Source organism: Ascaphus truei, chromosome 2 (genome assembly GCF_040206685.1).
Source record: "Ascaphus truei isolate aAscTru1 chromosome 2, aAscTru1.hap1, whole genome shotgun sequence".
NCBI classification, from domain to species: Eukaryota; Metazoa; Chordata; class Amphibia; order Anura; family Ascaphidae; genus Ascaphus; species Ascaphus truei.
Genome location: NC_134484.1, coordinates 296,701,366 through 296,723,608, shown reverse-complemented (window position 1 = coordinate 296,723,608; position 22,243 = coordinate 296,701,366). Strand labels below are relative to the sequence as shown.

The following is a 22,243-nucleotide window of genomic DNA, read 5'->3' as shown; positions in this document are numbered from 1 at the left end:
CAATGCAGTATCTGGACAAGGGCAAGTTCAGATACAGATCATCGAGTGGTGGGCTACTGTATGCAAAGTGTGCAAACTTTTATCCATGGCGACGAGGTACAGGTGTTGAAAGTGGGCGTACGCAAATGTGAGTCATTAACGTATAAATACACCTTCCATTTTGTGGATTCACTGCATATTGAATACACATCGACTAAACATCGAATATACATTCTTGTGTTTGTATTTCTTTCTACTCGCAGCAATGCCTGTTAAAAATATTTCAAAGGATCTCAGCATGAGAATTAAGGAGATGTACACAAGCGGACACAAAATTGCAGATATCCAACGCTGGTTAGCTGCTTCTGGCCTCGTTGTGCCAGAAACCACTGTGTGCTATCATGCACACGGAAAAACCAGACAACAAACGAGGACACCAACGGTAACTAACGCGTAAGTATATTTATATAACTATATAATACAGTATATCTATCATTGTTTATAGTGCTGCATATTAATAGAACAATATATTGTGTAGATCTATCTAATTTTATAGTTATTTCTGTATATTTTTATAACAATAGTATATATATTGTTTATATTGCTGCATATTAATAGAACAATATATTGTGTAGATCTATCTAATTTTATAGTTATTTCTGTATATTTTTATAACAACAGTATATATATTGCTGCATATTAATTAATTAATACCGGATTGTTGTTTTTCTGTACATTGTAGGGAGACAACTCTTCTGGTCGACAAAATAAGTGAGGAGAATGATGAGAAGAGTGCATTAAGGGTCAAATAAACTCTGCAGGAAAATCACAATCTCACTGTATCCGAGACCAGCATAAAGAAGATGAGACGCAGAATTGGATGGAAATATGGACGTGTGAGGTTAGTACTAGACAGTACAGAGGTAAAAGTGTTGTTTAAGAAACTGTACTGTGCCTCTAAAATTATTTATTCCTTGTCATTACAGAGCGTACCCTATGATAAGGGACGTTAACAAGATCAAGAGAGTGGTCCAGGCCCAGGCATGGATCGACAGTGGAGAAACTTTCCAGGATTGCATTTTCACTGACGAGTCTACTGTTTCGCTGGAGAGATTTGCATTCCACAAAAAAGGTCGCATATCTATGAAGCCGTGTCCAAAACACCCAGCGAAGATGCATGCGTGGGGTGCCATCTCTAGGCGTGGACCAGGATGTATCGTCATCTTTGAAGGTACAGTAAAATGTATGTCACACGCTTTTGCCTTATGCACTGTACTGTACTAGTGTGCAGTTTTTTGAGCACTTTTCTTTTCTTGTTATAGGAATCATGAATAAAGCTTTCTTCCAAGACAAAATTGTGCCTGAGATTGTGGAAAACATCACACGTGAGTTCCCGGATGGTCACCGTTTCTACCAGGACAACGATCCGAAGCACACCGTGTCAACAGCGCATATCCTTGAGCGCGGTATCAACTGGGTGAAGACGCCAGCGGAGTAAGTGCGGTAACCGTGTCTCATTTTTTCCCACTGTTTTTACTGTGTACTGTATCTCTTTAACTAATTGTCCTTTTTTTCCCACTCCAATGACAGATCGCCAGACTTCAATCCGATCGAAATGGTCTGGCATCAGCTGAAGGACCATATATCCGAAAAGTCGTGAAACGCTCCAAAAAGGATGAGTTGGCGCAAGGCATACTGAGTTTTTGGAACGATGTACTCACCGTGGAACGATGCAATAAATATATTGACCATATTGCGACTGTGTTGCCCATTGTGATCGCGCGTAATGGGCAAGCATCGGGAAGGTAGTATGGTATACTGAAGTACTGTACTGTAGTATTGTAAGTACAGTATGATACAGGTAAGTATGGCACACATGTTTTCTTTCCTAATAGTCAGAGTATACAGTAGTTCCAGTATAGACTAGTTTGACAGTACTACAGTAACTGCATACTGTAGTCCAATATGGAGTAGCTACTGTGTACAGTACACAATGCCATAATACAGTATGCACCTACAGTACAGTAACTGCTAAAAAAATTTCTTTCCAGAGAGAGCAGCACCAGCCATCTGGTTACAAAGTATTTAACAGTAGTCAGAGAATACAGTAGTTCCAGTATAGACTTGTTTGACAGTACTAACAGCGTACTGTAGTCCAATATGGAGTAGCTACAGTATACAGTACACAATGCCATAATACAGTACAGTATGCACCTAACTGCTCAATTTATTGCTTTCCAGAGAAAGCAGCACCAGCCATCTGGTTCCAAACTATTTAACAGTAGTCACAGTATACAGTAGTTCAAGTATAGACTAGTTTAACAGTACTACACAGCACACAATGCCATAATACAGTATGCACATAACTGCACTAATTTTTTGTTTTCTTGTTTTTTCAGAAAAAAAGGATGGACTGGGGGAGAGGGGGGGGGGTGTCGTGTACAGTTTGTGAACTGTTTGTACAGTTAAGTGTACAGTATCTAAACTGCAGTAATGATGTACACAAAACCTCTCCTCTCTCAATGAACTACTGTACTGTACACAGAATGAGGAAGATAAAGACGAAAAAATTATATTACTATATATATATATATATATATATATATATATATAGAACACACAAATGAAAAAGACAAAGACAATCCCCTTGTTAGCACTCTAAATTACACCTAAAGAAAATCTACTAATAAAGATTATATTGCAAGAACCAGATGCACTGCCGAGTCAGAAAAATGAACAAGATTTTATTAGAATAACAGCAAGACACACTAACTTAAAAACATGAATATACTAAAGACAGCCTAACAAAATATATGTATCAAAAATATATTGGAAAAAAAGGGGACTGTTGATCTAGTGAATAAACTATATGTTACCACAAAAAAAAAAAAAAAAAACTAGAATGTGTCTAAATAAATGTAAATCATGACACAAAAATAGTTTAATATAACCCTGAATGGCAATACAAAATAATATAAATCCCTACTGGCATAAATGCCTAATAGAGAGATATATGATGGATTGTGGCATGGAGGAAAATTATATGATCAATGACCCAATATACAGCCAGAAAAGATAATGTATTACCAAAAATAAAAGGGGTAGAGAAAAGCACACAGGGGAAAAAATGATATAAAAATAATAATCATACCCTGCCTAGCAATTCCCAAAAAAGAAAACAATGAGAACTGATGCAGCAAACAAAATATATAACTGTTAATGACATGCTAGCAAACAGAGTCATACATATAGAAAATACAGCAGTGCATAGCACTGCAAGGACAAGTAATGCCCAGACAGCAAAGAGAGTTAATACTCAGCTGTAGCAGGATTGCATAAGGCATGTGTCAATCAGGTTGTAGAAGATGTGTTCCAATGCTTGCGAATAGCAGAAATCAAGAAAATCAAAAATGCTGCAACAGATCCTATTTAGACACATTCTAGTTTTTTTTTTTTTTGTGGTAACATAGAGTTTATTCACTAGATCAACAGTCCCCTTTTTTTCCAATATATTTTTGATACTGGTACATATATTTTGTTAGGCTGTCTTTAGTATATTCATGTTTTTAAGTTAGTGTGTCTTGCTGTTATTCTAATAAAATCTTGTTCATTTTTCTGACTCGGCAGTGCATCTGGTTCTTGCAATATAATCTTTATTAGTAGATTTTCTTTAGGTGTAATTTAGAGTGCTAACAAGGGGATTGTCTTTGTCTTTTTTATTTGTGTGTTCTATATAGTTGTTATTATCCCCTAGCACCATCAAGCTCTATACCTTCTTTAACTGATTTTATTTGGGGTTTATATTTTATTTTACCCCTATAGTCAGCATTAATTTAAGGGCTTGAGTTAACCTTTAATATTAGGTGTTGAGCAATTTCCTTTTTTGTGTGTTATATATATATATATATATATATATATATATATATATATATATATATATATATATATATATATATATATATATTATTAATTAATATTATTATCAATGTGCATTATTCATGATTATCCACCGACCCTCAATTTCCATCTGACAGAAGAACTTAACAAAGACTGCATTATGTATTATTCATGATTTTTTTTATATTTGTTTTTTTGGTTCCATATAAAATAAATATTTATTTACATTCATGATAATCATAATCATTGACAACAACCCCCCCCCCCCACACCTACAGTACACCAAAGAAAAAGAAAGAATGACAAAACAATATGAATCAGATAATGTTTTTTTTAACTCTCAATTCTCACAGTGCTGTGCAATTTGATATGCAAATCAGATTTACATATCAAATTTGAGAAGGGATTTTCCAAAGCTTTACCATAAATAAAGCCTCAAAGGGTTGGGGGGGGGGGTTGGGTGAGTCATGCGCAGTAATCAGCTAGCTCCCATCTCAAAGAGGATTACACGCATGCGCAGTGAGGTGACGCTCGGCTAGGGACGGATTAAAAACACAATGGCAAGCTTCAGAAAATGAATGACTCTGTACAGGTGTCTGTGGATAAGAGTTTCAAATCCTTGAGCGAGCATTGTGTGTGTGCATGGGGGAGGGGGGTACAGGGTACAGCTGCATGAAGTTCAAAGAAAATGACATAATTTAAAAAGGCAGTTCATCAAAATAATATGATCCCTACACTCCCAAATACAGTACTGTACATAAAAAGCACACAAATCAACCATGTGCAGTCAAACGCACAGGGTCGCAGTCGAAAGCTACAGCACAGATTGAATATTGTAATATCAAGATGGTTTTTGCAGGCTTGTGGAGAAAATAAAAATTAAAAATGAGGAGAGAAAAAAAAATTTTTTTTTTTTGGTCACTCACTCAAGCAAGCAGTGGTGAATATACAGGCGCATGCGCAGTAATGATCAACTAGCTCCCATCTCAAAGAGGATTACACGCAGGCACATAGAGAGGTGATGCTCGGCTAGGGACGGATTAAAAACACAATGGCAAGCGTTTTATATTTGTTTTTTTGGTTCCTGATAAAATAAAATAAATATTTATTTACATTCATGGTAATCATAATCATTGACAACAACCCACCCCCCCCCCCACACCTACAGTACACCAAAGAAAAAGAAAGAATGACAAAACAACATAAATCAGATAATGTTTTTTTTAACTCTCAATTCTCACAGTGCTGTGCAAATCAGATTTACATATCAAATTCGAGAAGGGATTTTCCAAAGCGTTACCGTAAACAAAGCCTCAAAGGGTTGGGAGGGGGGGGGGGGGTTGGGTGAGTCATGCGCAGTAATCAGCTAGCTCCCATCTCAAAGAGGATTACACGCAGGTGCAGTGAGGTGACGCTCGGCTAGGGACGGATTAAAAACACAAAGGCAAGCTTCAGAAAATGAATGACTCTGTAGAGGTGTCTGTGGATAAGAGTTTCAAATCCTTGAGCGAGCCTTGTGTGTGTGCGTGGGGGAAGGGGGTACAGGGTACAGCTGCATGAAGTTCAAAGAAAATGACATAATTTAAAAAGGCAGTTCATCAAAATAATATGATCCCTACACTCCCAAATACAGTACTGTACATAAAAAGCACACAAATCAACCATGTGCAGTCAAACGCACAGGGTCGCAGTCGAAAGCTACAGCACAGATTGAATATTGTAATATCAAGATGGTTTTTGCAGGCTTGTGGAGAAAATAAAAATTAAAAATGAGGAGAGAAAAAAATATTTTTTTTTTTTGGTCACTCACTCAAGCAAGCAGTGGTGAATATACAGGCGCATGCGCAGTAATCATCAACTAGCTCCCATCTCAAAGAGGATTACACGCAGGCACATAGAGAGGTGATGCTCGGCTAGGGACGGATTAAAAACACAATGGCAAGCGTTTTATATTTGTTTTTTTGGTTCCTGATAAAATAAAATAAATATTTATTTACATTCATGGTAATCATAATCATTGACAACAACCCACCCCCCCCCCCCACACCTACAGTACACCAAAGAAAAAGAAAGAATGACAAAACAACATAAATCAGATAATGTTTTTTTTAACTCTCAATTCTCACAGTGCTGTGCAAATCAGATTTACATATCAAATTCGAGAAGGGATTTTCCAAAGCGTTACCGTAAACAAAGCCTCAAAGGGTTGGGAGGGGGGGGGGGTTGGGTGAGTCATGCGCAGTAATCAGCTAGCTCCCATCTCAAAGAGGATTACACGCAGGCGCAGTGAGGTGACGCTCGGCTAGGGACGGATTAAAAACACAAAGGCAAGCTTCAGAAAATGAATGACTCTGTAGAGGTGTCTGTGGATAAGAGTTTCAAATCCTTGAGCGAGCCTTGTGTGTGTGCGTGGGGGAAGGGGGTACAGGGTACAGCTGCATGAAGTTCAAAGAAAATGACATAATTTCAAAAGGCAGTTCATCAAAATAATATGATCCCTACACTCCCAAATACAGTACTGTACATAAAAAGCACACAAATCAACCATCAAACGCACAGGGTCGCAGTCAAAAGCTACAGCACAGATATCAAGATGGTTTTTGCAGGCTTGTGGAGAAAATAAAAATAAAAAATGAGGAGAAAATAAAAAATATATATTTCTTTTTTTTGGTCACTCACTCAAGCAAGCAGTGGTGAATTTACATGCGCATGCAGTAGTAATCATCAACTATCAAGCAGGAATGTGATTGAAACCAGAAAGACACACATTCAAAGGAATGGTGTGGGAGAGGTGTACTGCACTGTAGATAAGATAAGAAGTTGAAATACTGCAGTAAATTATCCTGTGTGTGTGTGAGGGCGAGCGAGGGGAGAGTGCTGTATACTGTATGCCGAAATGTGATACTGTTACAGTACTGTACACGCCTATGCGTTTCAACAATTTTCAAATCAGACATACTGTACAGCACTGCAAATGCATGTATAATGTAAATATGCAAATTTACAATTACTGCGCACGCACACGCAGACTGTGTACTGACGTAGGTTGAACTGCTAAAGTATTAGACTTCGAAGACAACAGCTCGCGAACGCCCCCCTGAGTTTTTAGACGGTATTGCAGTATTGCAGACAGCAATAATAAAATGCTAATATTACGAGCGCCAAAATAACGCAATTCACCCCGGACCAAAAAAAAACCGCATCTGCCCGTGATTATCCGAGCGCCGCGGATCCGGCCGCATTAGGATAAAGGCGGCCGCCACTGTACATGCCCCTAGGTCTATATCTGTATTGAGACGAAGTGGAACCAACGTTTTAATTGTATGGATTCCACTTGGTCTCAAGCTTGGAGATGGCGTTAATTTTATCGATTCCTCTCCAACTAATAGACAATTTATCGATCCCAATGGACTGAATGCCTGTAGGGTCACAATTATGCTTTTCACAGAAGTGTCTAGATACTGTAATGTGTGTTGTAGGAATTCTTTCTGGATATTGGTAATGTGCTCAGCGAAACATAACTTTAACTTTCTCGTAGTGCGCCCTATATACTGTTTTTTATAGGGGCACTGTACGAGATAGATGCTATTAGATGAGTCACAGTTGATAAAGTTTTTGATATCATATTTTATTCCTGTATGAGATGAGGACAAACTTCTGCAACACAGACCCAGTGTCACCACCTCTCCTGCCACTCAGGGAGGCTGCGTGTGGGGGGCAAACAGCCACTGAGGCCTGCCCCATAGAGGGCAGTGCTGTGCTGTGGTGTATGGCATGCATGCCGTAGCACATACGCAGCCCACCCAGCATACATCTGTGTTGCTCCAAAGGCGCACAGCCTGATGAGGGCCCCCCCAAGAACTGCTCCCCTCTGCACAGGACCAGCGTGCTAAGGGTTAACATGTGCTTGTTCTTTGTTGAATCGGCAACCCCACCCACTGGAATGTTAATGAGCCAAGGGGACAAAGAAAAGATCTTTTTGTTCATAGACGCACCAGATTCAACCTCACCCACCCAGCGTACATCTGCGTTGCTCCAAAGGTGCACAGCCGAAGGGCAGCCAAAGGGTGTGAGCCGTTTGCTGCCGTTCGCTGATGTTAAAGTGATGTTAAAGCTGCTCTATTTCTATCTGAAACACATAAGCCCTTTATCCCCTGTACCCAATTTTCCAACTTTATCTGTCCATGAAATGTCTGTGAATTCCCTGTATAACCCTGTTCTTTTATCGTAACCATGTATTTTTTATAACTCTGTGCCCAGGACATACTTGAAAACGAGAGGTATCTCTCAATGTATTACTTCCTGGTAAAACATTTTTATAAATAAAAATAAATAAAAATAAAATAGTTTGTTTAGAACTATGAGGGTCTAATTTGCACATTTTACACCCAAGGCATTTGAAGAAGCTCTAAAAATGTACCTATAGGTGTAACTTTGTGAGAAGATTTAAGGCAGCTGGGGGCCACATGTTTTTTTTAGGGTATCAGCTTTGGTAAATAGTACCCTTGGATTTAACGGAAGGTGTGATTGCAAAATAGGATCTTTTAATACTAGAGGCCAATGTTTTCTAATGACCTTTTTGATTTGTGGAACTAATGGATTATATTGAGTGATAAATGATACATTGATTTTCTTTTCCAAGTTGTCAGCACATTTTTTCTCCCTTTCATTATATTGTAGAAGATCTTTCCTATCGATATTATTTATTTTAGAGTATGCTTAATCTAATATAGTATTCTTATATTTTTTAGATTGAAATTTGTTGAGCATGAGTTTAGCCTATTCTTCATATTGTTAGTACAGTTGCTCTTCTCAATTCCCCTTGGGGGATATTGTCAAGCCACACATTCAAATGGTTACTGTCCGCTTCGATATAGTTGAGGTAAGTTACCGGTTTATGGTAGGTTTTGGTACAGATATTACCATTTTCGATATAAATAAGATCAAGATATACACATATATATATGTATATATCATTACTGCCTTGCTCCGATAACCCCTCCCCTCGCAGGAGTGTTTTCGGAACCTACCAATCAGAAGTGCTGTTTCCAGCATTATCACTTCACAGAACTCTTCCACGTCACAGTAGCAGCGACTACATAAACAGCTACAACATGTATTAATGTTAAGCCCCCGGACGAAGCAGGTGGCAAAACGTGCGCGTCAGGGCTCATTTGTCTGTCTGTACTGCGGTGTCCCTGAATTGCATTATTTTCCCCCGCTGTGGAAGTAATCGTGGCGCTCCTGGTAACAACGGAGCGTGTGCAGTGTGGTGTTGTATCTTCAGCAATTTCTTCAGCAGCTGATTCCTGGCATAAGATACCCTCATTGGACTTTTTTGCTAAGTATCATACTCTTATTATTAGAGGATATATTTACGCTCTCTCATTCCTGGTTATGCTCACATCTGCTGATCACCTTTGATTGTTTCACTCTGTGCACTATACTTGTCTGTGTTAGACCTTGACCCTAATTACCACACATACCTTTCACAGGTAGTTTCCTGGAACCAGGGTCACGAATGATGTATGAATGATTCCAGTAAGCTCAACTCATGTCCTCCCTCTTCCAAAGCATGACAAGTCCTTAATGTCTTTCTTAATTTTATTGCTGGATTAGAAAACACAGGAACTTGTCGGTGTAGTGTAGGCAGAGAGTGCTTCTCTATGTGGGATGCTTCTATGGGGTTAGACTATGGTAAGAGAGAAAGGCCTTACCAGGGGTGGATGCAGACAGGTCTGTACTCACTGTAATCTAGGGTGGAAAAGGAAGTGAGGGGCAGGGGTCACACTAAAGGTTGAGTGAGACTGCACTAACTGTCAGCAAAGACAGGGGAGAACATGGGAAAGTCCATTAACTGGGAGGACTGGAGAAGCTGCAGTAGCAGTTCACTGATTACGTGCTCAGAGGCAAGAAATGCAACATTGTTGCATGTACACAGGCATAGTATGTGTGTGCAAACTCCATGCAGCTGAGAATAAGATCTGACAGGCAGAAACTGCAAAGGAGAGAGGGGGGTGAGTCAGAAATGTAGTTCGTGTTCCATGACAGGTAGGTTATTTTTAACTCCTTGTGGCATTGACCGGCCGGTCAGAGTGATAGGAGGCTGATTCCATGCCTCCACACTCATGGTTTAGCCAGCATTGAGTGCATATTAGTATAGTCCTTCTTAGGCTGTGTCCCCGCTAGCGCTGAGCTCGCTGAGCGGGTGGCGCTTGGAGCGGTTATATGCATATATATATATGCATGTTCCCGCTCACGCGATTTGCGCGTGCAAATGCGCGGGCACACACGCTCGGCGCTTTTCTAAATAAAATTTTTAAACTTTCGCGCTCGCTCGATAGCCCGCAATTGCACCCCCCCATCCTCCCCCCCCCTGCTCGCGCGTCCGCAAGTTGCAGGACACCCGGCGCTCATGCTCTAAGCATGAGCATGCTCAGCGCCAGCGGGGACTCAGCCTCAGTACAGTATACAGGGTTTTCTTAAGTGAGGTTTTCAGCTTCCATTTTGTGTCAGGGACACTGTGGGTAATTTTAATTGTTTTCTGTTTTATGTGATGTATTTAATAATTTTGATAATTTTGTACACTGGCGACACACTTTATTGCAGTGTGGCCAGTACCGCAAGCCGGGAGAATTCCCGGCTTGCAAGTGGCAGCCCCTCGGCGTGCCGCGCGTCTCCGATGCGCGGTCACGCGTCATTGGGTGCCTGCGCCCCCTGCACGCACGTCCAGGGCTCCCCGAGGGAGCCCTGGTGTCCCGCGATGTGGGGGACGGCGGCAGGGGGTTCCGGGGGACCCGGCGGACCCGGAGAGGAGAGGGGGAAGCCGCGATCGGCGGGCCTCTCCTCCGCTGCTTCGGCGCGCGCCCGGCACCCTCCGGCGCGCGCCAGGTAACTGCTGCGGCCGAGAACGGGCAAATGCTCGAATAAACTCGGCCGCAGCAGTATGCTAGAGTGCTGTAGTTGGGATTTTCTTCTTCTTTTTGTTTACATATATCAATCATCCCTAGCACCGTCAGTAATATTTATTATTTTCACTTTACAATACTGATTTTAGCACTATTCATTTGGGTCTGTTGCAGGCTTTTCTCTGTGTTTCATAAATTTATGCCAGTGTTTTCATACATGACTTCTCCATTTTGGCTTTATTTTTGTTAAATAAATCATGACACAGTATGTCTTGTGTTGTTGTTCATCGGAGGTTGTATTAACCTAATTTTTAGACCTGCTAAGGAACAGATGATTATGTCCTAATATGTAAAACCATAGAATTCAAAGAGGGTGTACTTTCTTTTTCACACAACTGTATATATCTCCATTTAATCTATATTTTGTACCAACTAAAAATCATAGGAATCCCCCCCCCCACTTCCCAGTGCATGCAACGTGTCCTAGACTCAATTCTGAATTTCCCTACCTTGTTTACCTCTTATATACAGTACCTTGCATGCACATACCAGACGCAATCTGTTCTGTAATTCTCTGCCAATCATGTTTGTATCCATTGTCAGTTCTCATATTGTTTTCACGATTCTGATATAATATTCATATTTATTTTACTATTAAATGTGGACTAATTGCGGAATTAGTCATAACATTTCTTATACTGTTGTAGAAGTAGTCTGCCAGGTTTTAATTACATTTGTTACATTCGAAATGTTTGAATAATAAAACACCTAATAGAAAAACAACCATACCATTTCAACCACCTCAACATCAGCATTTAGACGAAGGTGGTATAAAAACATCTGAAGATCTTTTTTCATCTGAATACTGTTGTCATCCATTTGGGCCACAGTAAAAATGCGCATCTTGCACTTTCGCCAAACCTTGGGGGAAAAAAAAAATATTAGAACTTGAATTTAAATATTAATGTTAGTAGGAGGTTGTTAAAATAATGTAAAAATACATAGATCATATTTGTGTTCAATGCACGTTTAAAAAAAATGTGATCTATAAGTCCTTGTTGTATGTATTGTATTGTATATCTTTATTTATATAGCGCCATAAATGTACATAGCACTTTACAGTAGTAATACATGTTGTAATCAAATAAATAACAAATAATATAAATAACAGGTCATGGGAATAAGTGCTACAGACATAAAAGTAACATTAAGGAAGAGGAGTCCCTGCTCCAAGGAGCTTACAATATAATTGGTAGGTAGGGGAACATTTAGAGACAGTAGGAGGGAATTCTAGTAAGTGCGTCTGCAGGGGGCCACGCTTTATGTATCATGTGTTCAAGATTATCCAGTGCTATTCATATGCTTCTTTAAGCAAATGTGTCTTAAGGTGGGTCTTAAAGAGAGGAAAGAGAGGGTGCTAGTCGGGTTTTGTGGGGAAGGGCATTCCAGAGGTGCGGGGAAGGAAGTGAGAAAGGTTTAAGACGAGAGAGAGCTTTAGATAAAAAGGGGGTAGAAAGAAGACATCCTTGAGAAGAACGCAAGAGTCGGAATGGTGCATAGCGAGAAATTAGGGCTGAGATATAAGGATGGGCAGAAGAGTGTAAAGCTTTAAAAGTGAGGAGAAGTGTGTGTGAGATGCGGGATTTGATCGGAAGCCAGGAGAGGGATTTCAGGAGGGGAGACGCTGAGACAGATTTAGGAAAGAGTAGAGTGATTCTGGCAGCAATGTTTAGGATAGATTGTAGGGGAGACAGGTGAGAGGCAGGAAGGCCGGACAGCAGGAGGTTGCAGTAATCGAGACGGGAGAGAATGAGGGCCTGAGTCAGAGTTTTAGCAGTCGCGTAACAGAGGAAAGGGCGTATCTTTGAGATATTGCGGAGGAAAAAGCGACAAGTTTTAGAAACGTTTTGAATGTGAGAGGAGAATGAGGGAGAGGAATCGAGTGTGACCCCTAGGCAGAGTGCTTGGGCTACTGGGTGAATGATCGTATTTCCAACAGTAATGTGGAAGGAGGTAGTAGGGCCAGGTTTGGGAGGAAGTATAAGGAGCTCTGTTTTAGCCATGTTAAGTTTCAGTCGGTGGATGGCCATCCATGATGATATTCCAGGGATGCATTCAGAAACTTTGGTCTGTATAGCAGGTGTAAGGTCAGGGGTTGAAAGGTAAATTTGTGTGTCATCAGCATAGAGGTGATATTTAAACCCAAAAGATGTTATTAGGTCACCTAGAGAGAGTGTGTACAGAGAAAAGAGAAGAGGTCCCAGGACAGAGCCCTGGGGTACCCCCACAGAGAGATCAATAGAGGAGGAGGAGGTGTTAGCAAAAGAGACACTGAAAGTACGATGGGAGAGGTAAGAGGAGATCCAGGATAGAGCTTTGTTCCGAATACCAAGAGTATGGAGAATGTGAAGGAGAAGAGGGTGGTCCACGGTATCAAATGCTGCAGAGAGGTCGAGAAATATGAGCAGAGTGTAATGACCTCTGTCCTTGGCAGCATGGAGGTCGTCAGTTATTTTAGTGAGGGCTGTTTCAGTAGAGTGAGCAGTGCGGAAGCCAGATTGTAGAGGGTCTAGAAGAGAATAGGTGTTGAGAAAGTGTAGCAATCGAGAGAATACAAGACGTTCAAGGAGTTTGGAGGCAAAAGGCAGGAGGGAGACAGGTCGATAGTTAGAAGGACAGGTAGGGTCAAGCTTGCTGTTTTTGAGTAATGGTATACTGGTTGCATGCTTGAAGGAGTATGGAAAGGTACCAGAGTAGAGGGAAGAGTTAAAAATCTGTGTGAGCATAGGGATTATAGAAGGAGCAAGAGCTTTTAGGAGATGGGAGGGAATGGCGTCAAGAGGGCAAGTGGTAGAGGGAGAAGAGGAGATCAACAGTGACACATCCTCCTCCGAGATAGTGGAAAAAGAGTCAAGAAAGGCAGGAGGAGAGTTAGGAAGCGGTGTGGGATGGTAGGAGGCAACAGATGGGATGTTCTGACGTATGGATTCCACCTTTTCCTTAAAAAAGTCAGCAAAGTCCTGAGGTGAGATGGAGGAAGAAGAGGAGGCAGCCGAGGGTGGTCTGAGTCAAAGACAGAAAAGAGTCGGCGTGGGTTAGACTTGTGTGTGTTGATTAGTGATGAAAAGTAGGTTTGTTTAGCCTGAGAGAGGGCAGAGTTGAAACAGGACAGAATAAATTTGTAGTGAATGAAGTCTGCGAGCGTATGAGATTTCCTCCAGAGGCGTTCAGAGAAACGAGTGGAGGAACACAGCATGCGTGTGTGGGAGTTTAGCCACGGTCTGGGATTAGAAGGGCGAGGACGGCAGAGAGAAAGCGGGGCATGAAGATCAAGAGAGGAAGATAAGGCAGAGTTGTAGTTCCTGACCAGGTTGTCAGGGTCTGAAGCAGAACTGAGAGAGGAGAGGGAGGAGCGTAAAGATACGTACAGATACCAGCAAGCTTGCATGTACCAAAACGATTTCCAGCTTCATCAGCTGTCAACTACAGGTGTAGCAGGCCCGCTGTCACCTGTCAACTACGTGTATAATCAAGACTACGGGACTGGCAGTGGCTCGGCGCCAACCGAATGGCAACGTCTATGGTGGATACAGCTGCCGTATGAAATTCTTTTTTTACCATATCAATATCAATGCACAGTAAAGCGATTCTCCTGTAATCAATCGCTTTGCTTATGGTTATTTAGTTCTTTTAGTCACAATTCGCCAAAATGTAGTCCAGCAATATCATTGGCTGAGCAGCTTCTACAGTAGATACTGAACAATTGGTGGACAGCTAGGCGCATGCGCATTGGAAGCTTGTTGAAACGCATATGCGTCTAATCACATCTAGGCGCATGCGTGTATGTGAACAAGAGATGCCCCCCGAGAAAATTATTGTTGGGACTGACCGAGGGGACTGCGGGAACTTCTTTAGGGGACAGACTAATTTGAACCAACCATTACAGTAATACTTTTATTTTTTTTCCTCAGAATAGAAACTTTGTCATCACGCTGAGAATGGCAAATGGAGGGATTTCGATGGATATCGCTTTTTGTAACGATGCTTGCACACTGCTGAATCTGAATCAGTGCCATTTTTATTGATTTTCATAAAGTATACAATACTTTTTTACATACTGTACTGTATAATAAACCCCGAAAATAAAAAGTATGCATTTATTCTGTACATGTACACTGGCGACACACTTTATTCGAGCTCGGCTAGTCCCACGAATTCGGGTATACCCGGGTGTATTGAGGTTTGTGACTGTTTTCTGCCCGAGTGCATTGAGGTATTTTCCAGGCAGGGATTGAAGCATTTTATTCCCGCTGGCTGCAATACTGCACAGTATATATATATAAACTGCATTACAATTCATGAATTTATGCCATCTGGAAGACACGCGAAGCATTGCAGCCTATTAAATCCTAATCATTATCATTTAACAGATCAGCCGCCCGTCAGCCAGGCATGAACCCAGGCTGGGAAGGCAAACGCAACGGGGCTTGTCAGAGGTGAGGAGCGGCGCATTCCAGGTATCTGCCAGGTACATACTGGGTATTTGCTCGAATAAAGTGTGTCGGTGCAGTATTACAGTATGTGTGTTCTAATAATAATACTAATAATGTGTTTTAATACCGTTTTGATGTAATGCGCATGCCTACAGTATACAGTACAGTACTGTACAGTATGCCTCATGCCTCACTGAAACGCAAAATTCTTTTGTTTACTACAGTAACTACTGTACAGTAATCCTGCACACACTTTGACGGTACCAGTTAAACCCCTTCCCCCCCCCCCCCCAAGGAGACACAATGAAACAATTACTGGCGGAGTAAGTAAAAAAACATTCATGGTGTACTGTAAGTAAAAACATTGAAGAATTCAATTTTAAAAAAGCAGCATTTTTTTTATTGAAGTACAGCAAGTGAATACATTTACAGGTGTATGGTGTACTGTAAGTAATAACATTGAAGAATACAATTTAAAACCAGCAGCATTTTTTTTATTGAAATACAGCAAGTGAAAACATTTACAGGTGTATGGTGTAGTGTAAGTAAAAATATAAATAAATGCTGCATACTAATAAAAAATCAAAAGGGGATACAACTCCTGGTTCAGGATTCTCTGTGTCAATCCAGGGTTAACGAAATGAAGAAAATCAGGGGGACAACGGATTTGCTGAACAAACTAATTTATTGCCAATAGACTTGACGTTTCGGCCACACCGGCCTTTCTCAAAAGCAGAAATGGCATAATGTGCACAACAGTATAAGAGGGTTGAGTTCACTGTTGTGCACATTATGCCATTTCTGCTTTTGAGAAAGGCCTGTGTGGCCAAAACGTCAAGTCTATTGGCAATAAATTAGTTTGTTGAGCAAATCCGTGGAGCCCTGATTTTCTTCATTTCGTACTGTAAGTAAAAACATTGAAGAATACAATTTAAAACAAGCAGCATTTTTTTTATTGAAGTACAGCAAGTGAAAACATTTACAGGTGTATGGTGTACTGTAAGTAAAAACATTGAAGAATACAATTTTAAAAAAGCAGCATTTTTTTATTGAAGTACAGCAAGTGAAAACATTTACAGGTGTATGGTGTACAGTAAGTAAAAACATTGACAGTATGAATACAATACTATCACGCAGCGAATTTGATCCCCAGCAGATCGTCCTTCCAGGGACGATGCCTTGTATGCCGCAAAATGCCATTTATGGAGTCTCTCACGATTTTCATTAAATGATCGCTAATTGTTAAAATAGCGCCGCAATTCCTCCACAACAGTCTTTCTTAAATTTTCGGGAAGAGCCTTTTTGGCGCGATTCCCTTCGTAGTTTACATTGTGGGCCCACCTGCAGTACACCACGTAGGGCACGTGGTGCTTGAAAATGTACATGGCATGTTTATGGGCTACACCACCACTTGCAAACCTATACTTTTCCCTGACTGGCTGGGACAGGTCGCGTAAGATGATGTCAGGCACCGTCTCAATGCAAGCGTATGTGGTTGGGATTCTGGGAGCGGGTGTGCTTCTGGGAGCGGGTGTGCTTGTGGCGGAGGGCAAGGGTAGGTTGTCTGGGAGGATGCTTTTCTCCTGTCTTGGTCGCCTTGTCTGTGTTGTCTCCTGGCGTGGTCTTGATGGGGTTGTCATGTCATCCTCGTCAATGGCATACATGAACACATATTCTTCTGATGGAGGGGGTGCGCTTGGTGATGGAAGGTTGAAGGTCCCATTCATCCCATCCATGCCACCCTCCTGCTCCTGCGTCAGAGATACAGGGGCATGAACTCCAAGCAAATTATGTATCCCCGCTATGTCAGTCTCTATCTTCTCCATCCGTTGATCCATCTTCTCCATCCGTTGATCCATCTTCTCCATCCGTTGATCCATATTTAGCATGGTCTCTAAAAGAAGATCTATCTTTACCAGCATAGAGTTCCCAGGGACATCGACACTTAACCCATTCAGCATGTGGTCTAACGAGCTGGATCTTGTGCATGGGGTGCTGTGGACATCTGGGTGGATGGGTGCTGAAGAGGGTGAGATGGGGGTTCCCGGGAGAGAAGCGGCAGGGTCGTCGAGGAGTGATGGAGAAGGTGACCTGTGGATTTCCGGGAGAGCAGCGGCAGCGTAGTCGAGGAGTGATGGAGGAGGTGACCTGTGGGTTCGATTGGTTGGCTTCCATTTGTTTTGCTTTGTGTCTATATCAGCGAATTTCTTCTTGACATAATAAGGCTTCTTAAAAGGCTCAGCCTTTGGAGTCGCCAGAAGTTTTTCTTTATTAGCCTTAGCCTTTCGCTTTGGCCTTGGCTTGTAAACGGCTTCCGCCTTTCACTTTTTTGGCACGGCAGAAGAGAGTGGGTTCCTGCGTCCATAGAATCGGGGTTTATCCATGGAAGCAGATGGCACAATGCAGTATCTGGAAAAGGGCAAGCTCAGATACAGATCATCGAGTGGGAGGCTATGCAATGTGTGTCACCTTTTATGCATGGTGCCGAGGTACAGGTGTTAAAAGTGGGCGTACACTAATGTGACTCAAAGTATAAATACACCATCAATTTTGTGGATTCACTGCACATTGAATACACAGACTAAACATCGAATATACATTCTTGTGCTTGTGTTTCTTTCTACACGCAGCGAAGCCTGTTAAAAAGATTTCTAAGGATCTCAGCATGAGAATAAAGGAGATGTACACGAGAGGACAACGAATTGCAGATATTCAACGCTAGTTAAGTACATATGGCCTCGTTGTACCAGCAGCCACAGTGAGCTATCATGCCCATGGTAAGACCAAAAAAAAGTAAAGTAAAGTATTTTGAATACTGTATGTTTTCTGTACCGTGCAGTACTGCAATAGCGCTTTTATTGGTTAGATGGCTAATTGTTTTTAACAGAATAATTTTCCTACCAATTATTAGATAAACTGTACTGTACAATTTTTTTTTGTGTTGCACCTCCTTCCTCTATTATCATAATTGAATTCCTACATTCTTATAATCAATTCTATTTGAAAGTGAGTTGCACCTCTTTCCTTAATTATCACTCACTTCATTATTACTCATTATGACTCACGCACTCACATCCCCCTCATTACAGTACACAGTTTACTCACATTCTGACACACACACACACACACACACACACACACACACACACACACACACACACACACACACACACACACACACACACACACACACACACACATTAAGTACCGTTAATATTATATCTGTTATATATATATATGTTATATATATATATGTTATATATATATATATATATATATATATATATATTGTTATCGCTATATATTTATATAACTCTATCCTATATCTATCTATTATTATTGTTATCGCTATATATTTATATAACTATTATATTACAGTATTATATACTGGAACTACAACTCTGCCATGTCCTCCTCTCTTGATCTACATGCCCCGCTTTCTCTCTGCCGCCCTCGCCCTTCTAACACTAGACCCTGGCGAAATTCCCACACGCGCATGCTGCGTTCCTCCACTCATTCCTCTGAACGCCTCTGGAGGAAATCTCATACTCTCGCAGACTTCCTTCACTACAAATTTATGCTATCCTGTTTCAACTCTGCCCTCTAGCAAGCTAAACAAGCATACTTTTCTTCACTAATCAACATGCACAAGTCTAACCCACGCTGACCGTTCTCTGTCTTTGATACTCTACTCAAACCACCCTTAGCTGCCTCTCCTTCCTCCATCTCCGCTCAGGACTTTGCTGACTATTTTAAGGAAAAGGTGGAATCCATACGTCAGAACATCCCCTCTGTTTCTTCCTCCCATCCTACACCTCTTCCTAACTCTCCCCCTGCCTTCCTTGACTCTTTTTCCACTGTCTCAGAAGAGGATGTGTCGCTGTTGATCGCCTCTTCTCACTCTACCACTTGCTCTCTTGACCCCATTCCCTTCCATCTCCTAAAACCTCTTGCTCCTACTATAATCCCTACGCTCCCACACATTTTTAACTCCTCCCTCTGCTCTGGAACCTTTCCATCCTCATTCAAAAATGCAACAGTCATACCATTACTCAAAAACAGCAAGCTTGACCCTACCTGTCTTTCTAACTATCGACCTGTCTCCCTCCTGCCTTTTGCCTCTAAACTCCTTGAACGTCTTGTATTCTCTCGCTTGCTCCATTTTGACAACACCTATTCTCTTCTAGACGCTCTACAATATGGTTTCCGCACTGCTCACTCCACGGAAACAGCCCTCACTAAAATAACTGATGACCTCCATGCTGCCAAAGACAGAGGCCATTACACTCTGCTCATATTACTCGACCTCTCTGCAGCATTTGACACCGTGGACCACCCTCTTCTCCTTCACATTTTCCATACTCTTGGTAATTCGGAACAAAGCTCTATCCTGGATCTCATCCTACCTCTCCCATCGTACTTTCAGTGTCTCTTCTGCTAACACCTTCTCCTCCTCTATTGATCTGTGGGGGTACCCCAGGGCTCTGTCCTGGGACCTCTTCTCTTTTCTCTGTATACACTCTCTCTAGGTGACCTAATAACATCTTTTGGGTTTAATTATCACCTCTATGCTGACGACACACAAATATACTTTTCAACACCTGACCTTACACCTGCTGTACAAACCAAAGTTTCTGAATGTCTCTCTGCTATATTATCCTGGATGGCCCTCCGCCGCCTTAAACTCAACCTGGTTAAAACAGAGCTCCTCATATTTCCTCCCAAACCTGACCCTACTACCTCCTTCTACATTACTGTTGGAACTACGATCATTCACCCAGTAGCCCAAGCACGCTTCCTTGGGGTCACACTCGACTCCTTTCTCACATTCGCCCCTCACATTCAAAACATTTCTAAAACCTGTTGCTTTTTCCTCCGCAATATAACAAAGATATGCCCTTCCTCTGTTGCTCGACTGCTAAAACTCTGACTCAGGCCCTCATTCTCTCCCATCTTGATTACTGTAACCCACTGCTGTCCGGCCTTCCTGCCTCTCACCTGTCTCCCCTACAATCTATCCTAAACGCTGCTGCCAGAATCACTCTACTCTTTCCTAGATCTGTCTCAGCATCTCCCCTCATGAAATCCCTCTCCTGGCTTCCGATCAAATCCCGCGTCTCACACGCCATTCTTCTCCTCACTTTTAAAGCTTTACACTCTTCTGCCCCTCCTTACATCTCAGCCCTAATTTCTCGTTATGCACCATCCAGACTCTTGCATCTTCTTCTCCAGGATGTCTTCTTTCTACCCCCTTTGTATCTAAAGCCCTCTCCCGCCTTAAACCTTTTTCACTGACTGCCCCACACCTCTGGAATGCCCTTCCCCTCAGTACCCGACTAGCAACCTCTCTATCCACCTTTAAGACCCACCTTAAGACACACTTGCTTAAAGAAGCATATGAATAGCACTGTGGATATTCTGAACGCGATACATACAGTAAAGCTTGGTCCCCTGCAGACGCACTTACTAGAATTCCCTCCTACAGTCTCTAAATGTTCCCCTACCTACCAATTATATTGTAAGCTCCTCGGAGCAGGGACTCCTCTTCCTTAATGTTACTTTTATGTCTGAAGCACTTATTACCATGATCTGTTATTTATATTATCTGTTATTTATTTGATTACCACATGTATTACTAATGTGAAGCGCTATGTACATTAATGGCGCTATATAAATAAAGACATACAATACAATACAATATATATATTTAGCTATACTGTAGGCCTGAGCATAAATTATGTACTGTACTTGTGGGCTACTGTAACGTATTGTTGTCTCCTGTAGGGAGACAACACTTCTGGTTGACCAAATAAGTGAAGAGAATGATGAGAAGAGTGCCTTAAGGGTCAAAGACACTCTGCATAAAAATCACAATCTAACCGTATCAGAGACCAGCATCAAGAAGATGAGACGCAGAATTGGATGGAAATATGGACGTGTCAGGTTAGTACTGGACAGTACAGGAGGTAAAAATGTGGTTTAATAAACTGTACTGTACCTATAAAATTATTCCTTATCATTACAGAGCCAACCCTATGATAAGGGACGTCAACAAGATCAAGAGAGTGGTCTAGGCACAGGCATGGATTGAAAGTGGCAAAATTTTCAGGATTGCATCTTTACTGACGAGTCTACTGTATCGCTGGAGAGATTTGCAAACTTTGCATTCCACAAAAAAGGACGCATATCTATGAAGTCGCGTCCAAAACACCCAGTGAAGAGTCATGTGTGGGGTGCCATCTCTAGGCGTCGACCAGGATGCATCGTCATTTTTGACGGTAAAATAAGGCCCAAACTCACACGCTGTTGCCTTATGCACTGTACTGTACTAGTGTGCATTATTTTGAGCACTTTTCTTTTCTTGTTACAGGAATCATGAATAAAGCTTTTTTCAAGAGCAAATAGTGCCAGAGATTGTGGAATACATCACACGTGAATTCCCAGATGGCCACCGTTTCTACCAGGACAACGATCCAAAGCACACCGCGTCAACTGCACATATTCTTGCCTGCGGTATCAACTGGGTGAAGACGCCAGCGGAGTAAGGAACAGTAACCATGTGTCATTTTTTCCCACTGTTTACTGTATCTCTTTAACTAATTTTTTTCCTTTTTTTCCCCCTCCAATGACAGATCGCCAGACTTCAATCCTATCGAAATGGTCTAGCATCAGCTAAAGGATTATGGGCCTCATGCAGTAAGCGGCGATAAGGCTTTTTTCGCCATTTAAGTGCCAAAATTGGGTTTCAGATTCAGTAAGCGCCGATAAGTGTTCAAAATCGGCACTTTTTATTGCCGAAAATTTTTTATCGACATTCGGCTGCCGAAAAGCCTGTTTTCGGCATGTATCGCCAGTTTTTTTCTTCGGCTCTATTCAAGTAGCCCAGATCAGCTTATCGTTGCTGATCGGCACTCAAAAATGGAGATTTCATCGGGAATTCGTCCCGCCAACTAAAGTTGGCAAGTT

At 41.6% G+C, this 22,243-nt stretch overlaps 1 protein-coding gene across 4 annotated transcripts in view; it reads right to left on the bottom strand.

Annotated features, from left to right (window-relative positions):
• The window catches only part of SLC12A7 (solute carrier family 12 member 7), a 623,740-nt gene that overhangs the window by 43,683 nt on the left and 557,814 nt on the right, over nucleotides 1-22,243 (bottom strand). For 3 of the 4 annotated variants that reach the window (XM_075586370.1, XM_075586366.1, XM_075586367.1), the window contains exon 20: nucleotides 11,574-11,705. The exons of the other annotated variant lie outside the window; for it this stretch is intronic. In XM_075586370.1, the coding sequence (XP_075442485.1) occupies nucleotides 11,574-11,705 (132 nt within the window). The remainder of the gene's footprint in view (nucleotides 1-11,573; nucleotides 11,706-22,243) is intronic. 4 annotated transcript variants of the gene reach the window in all.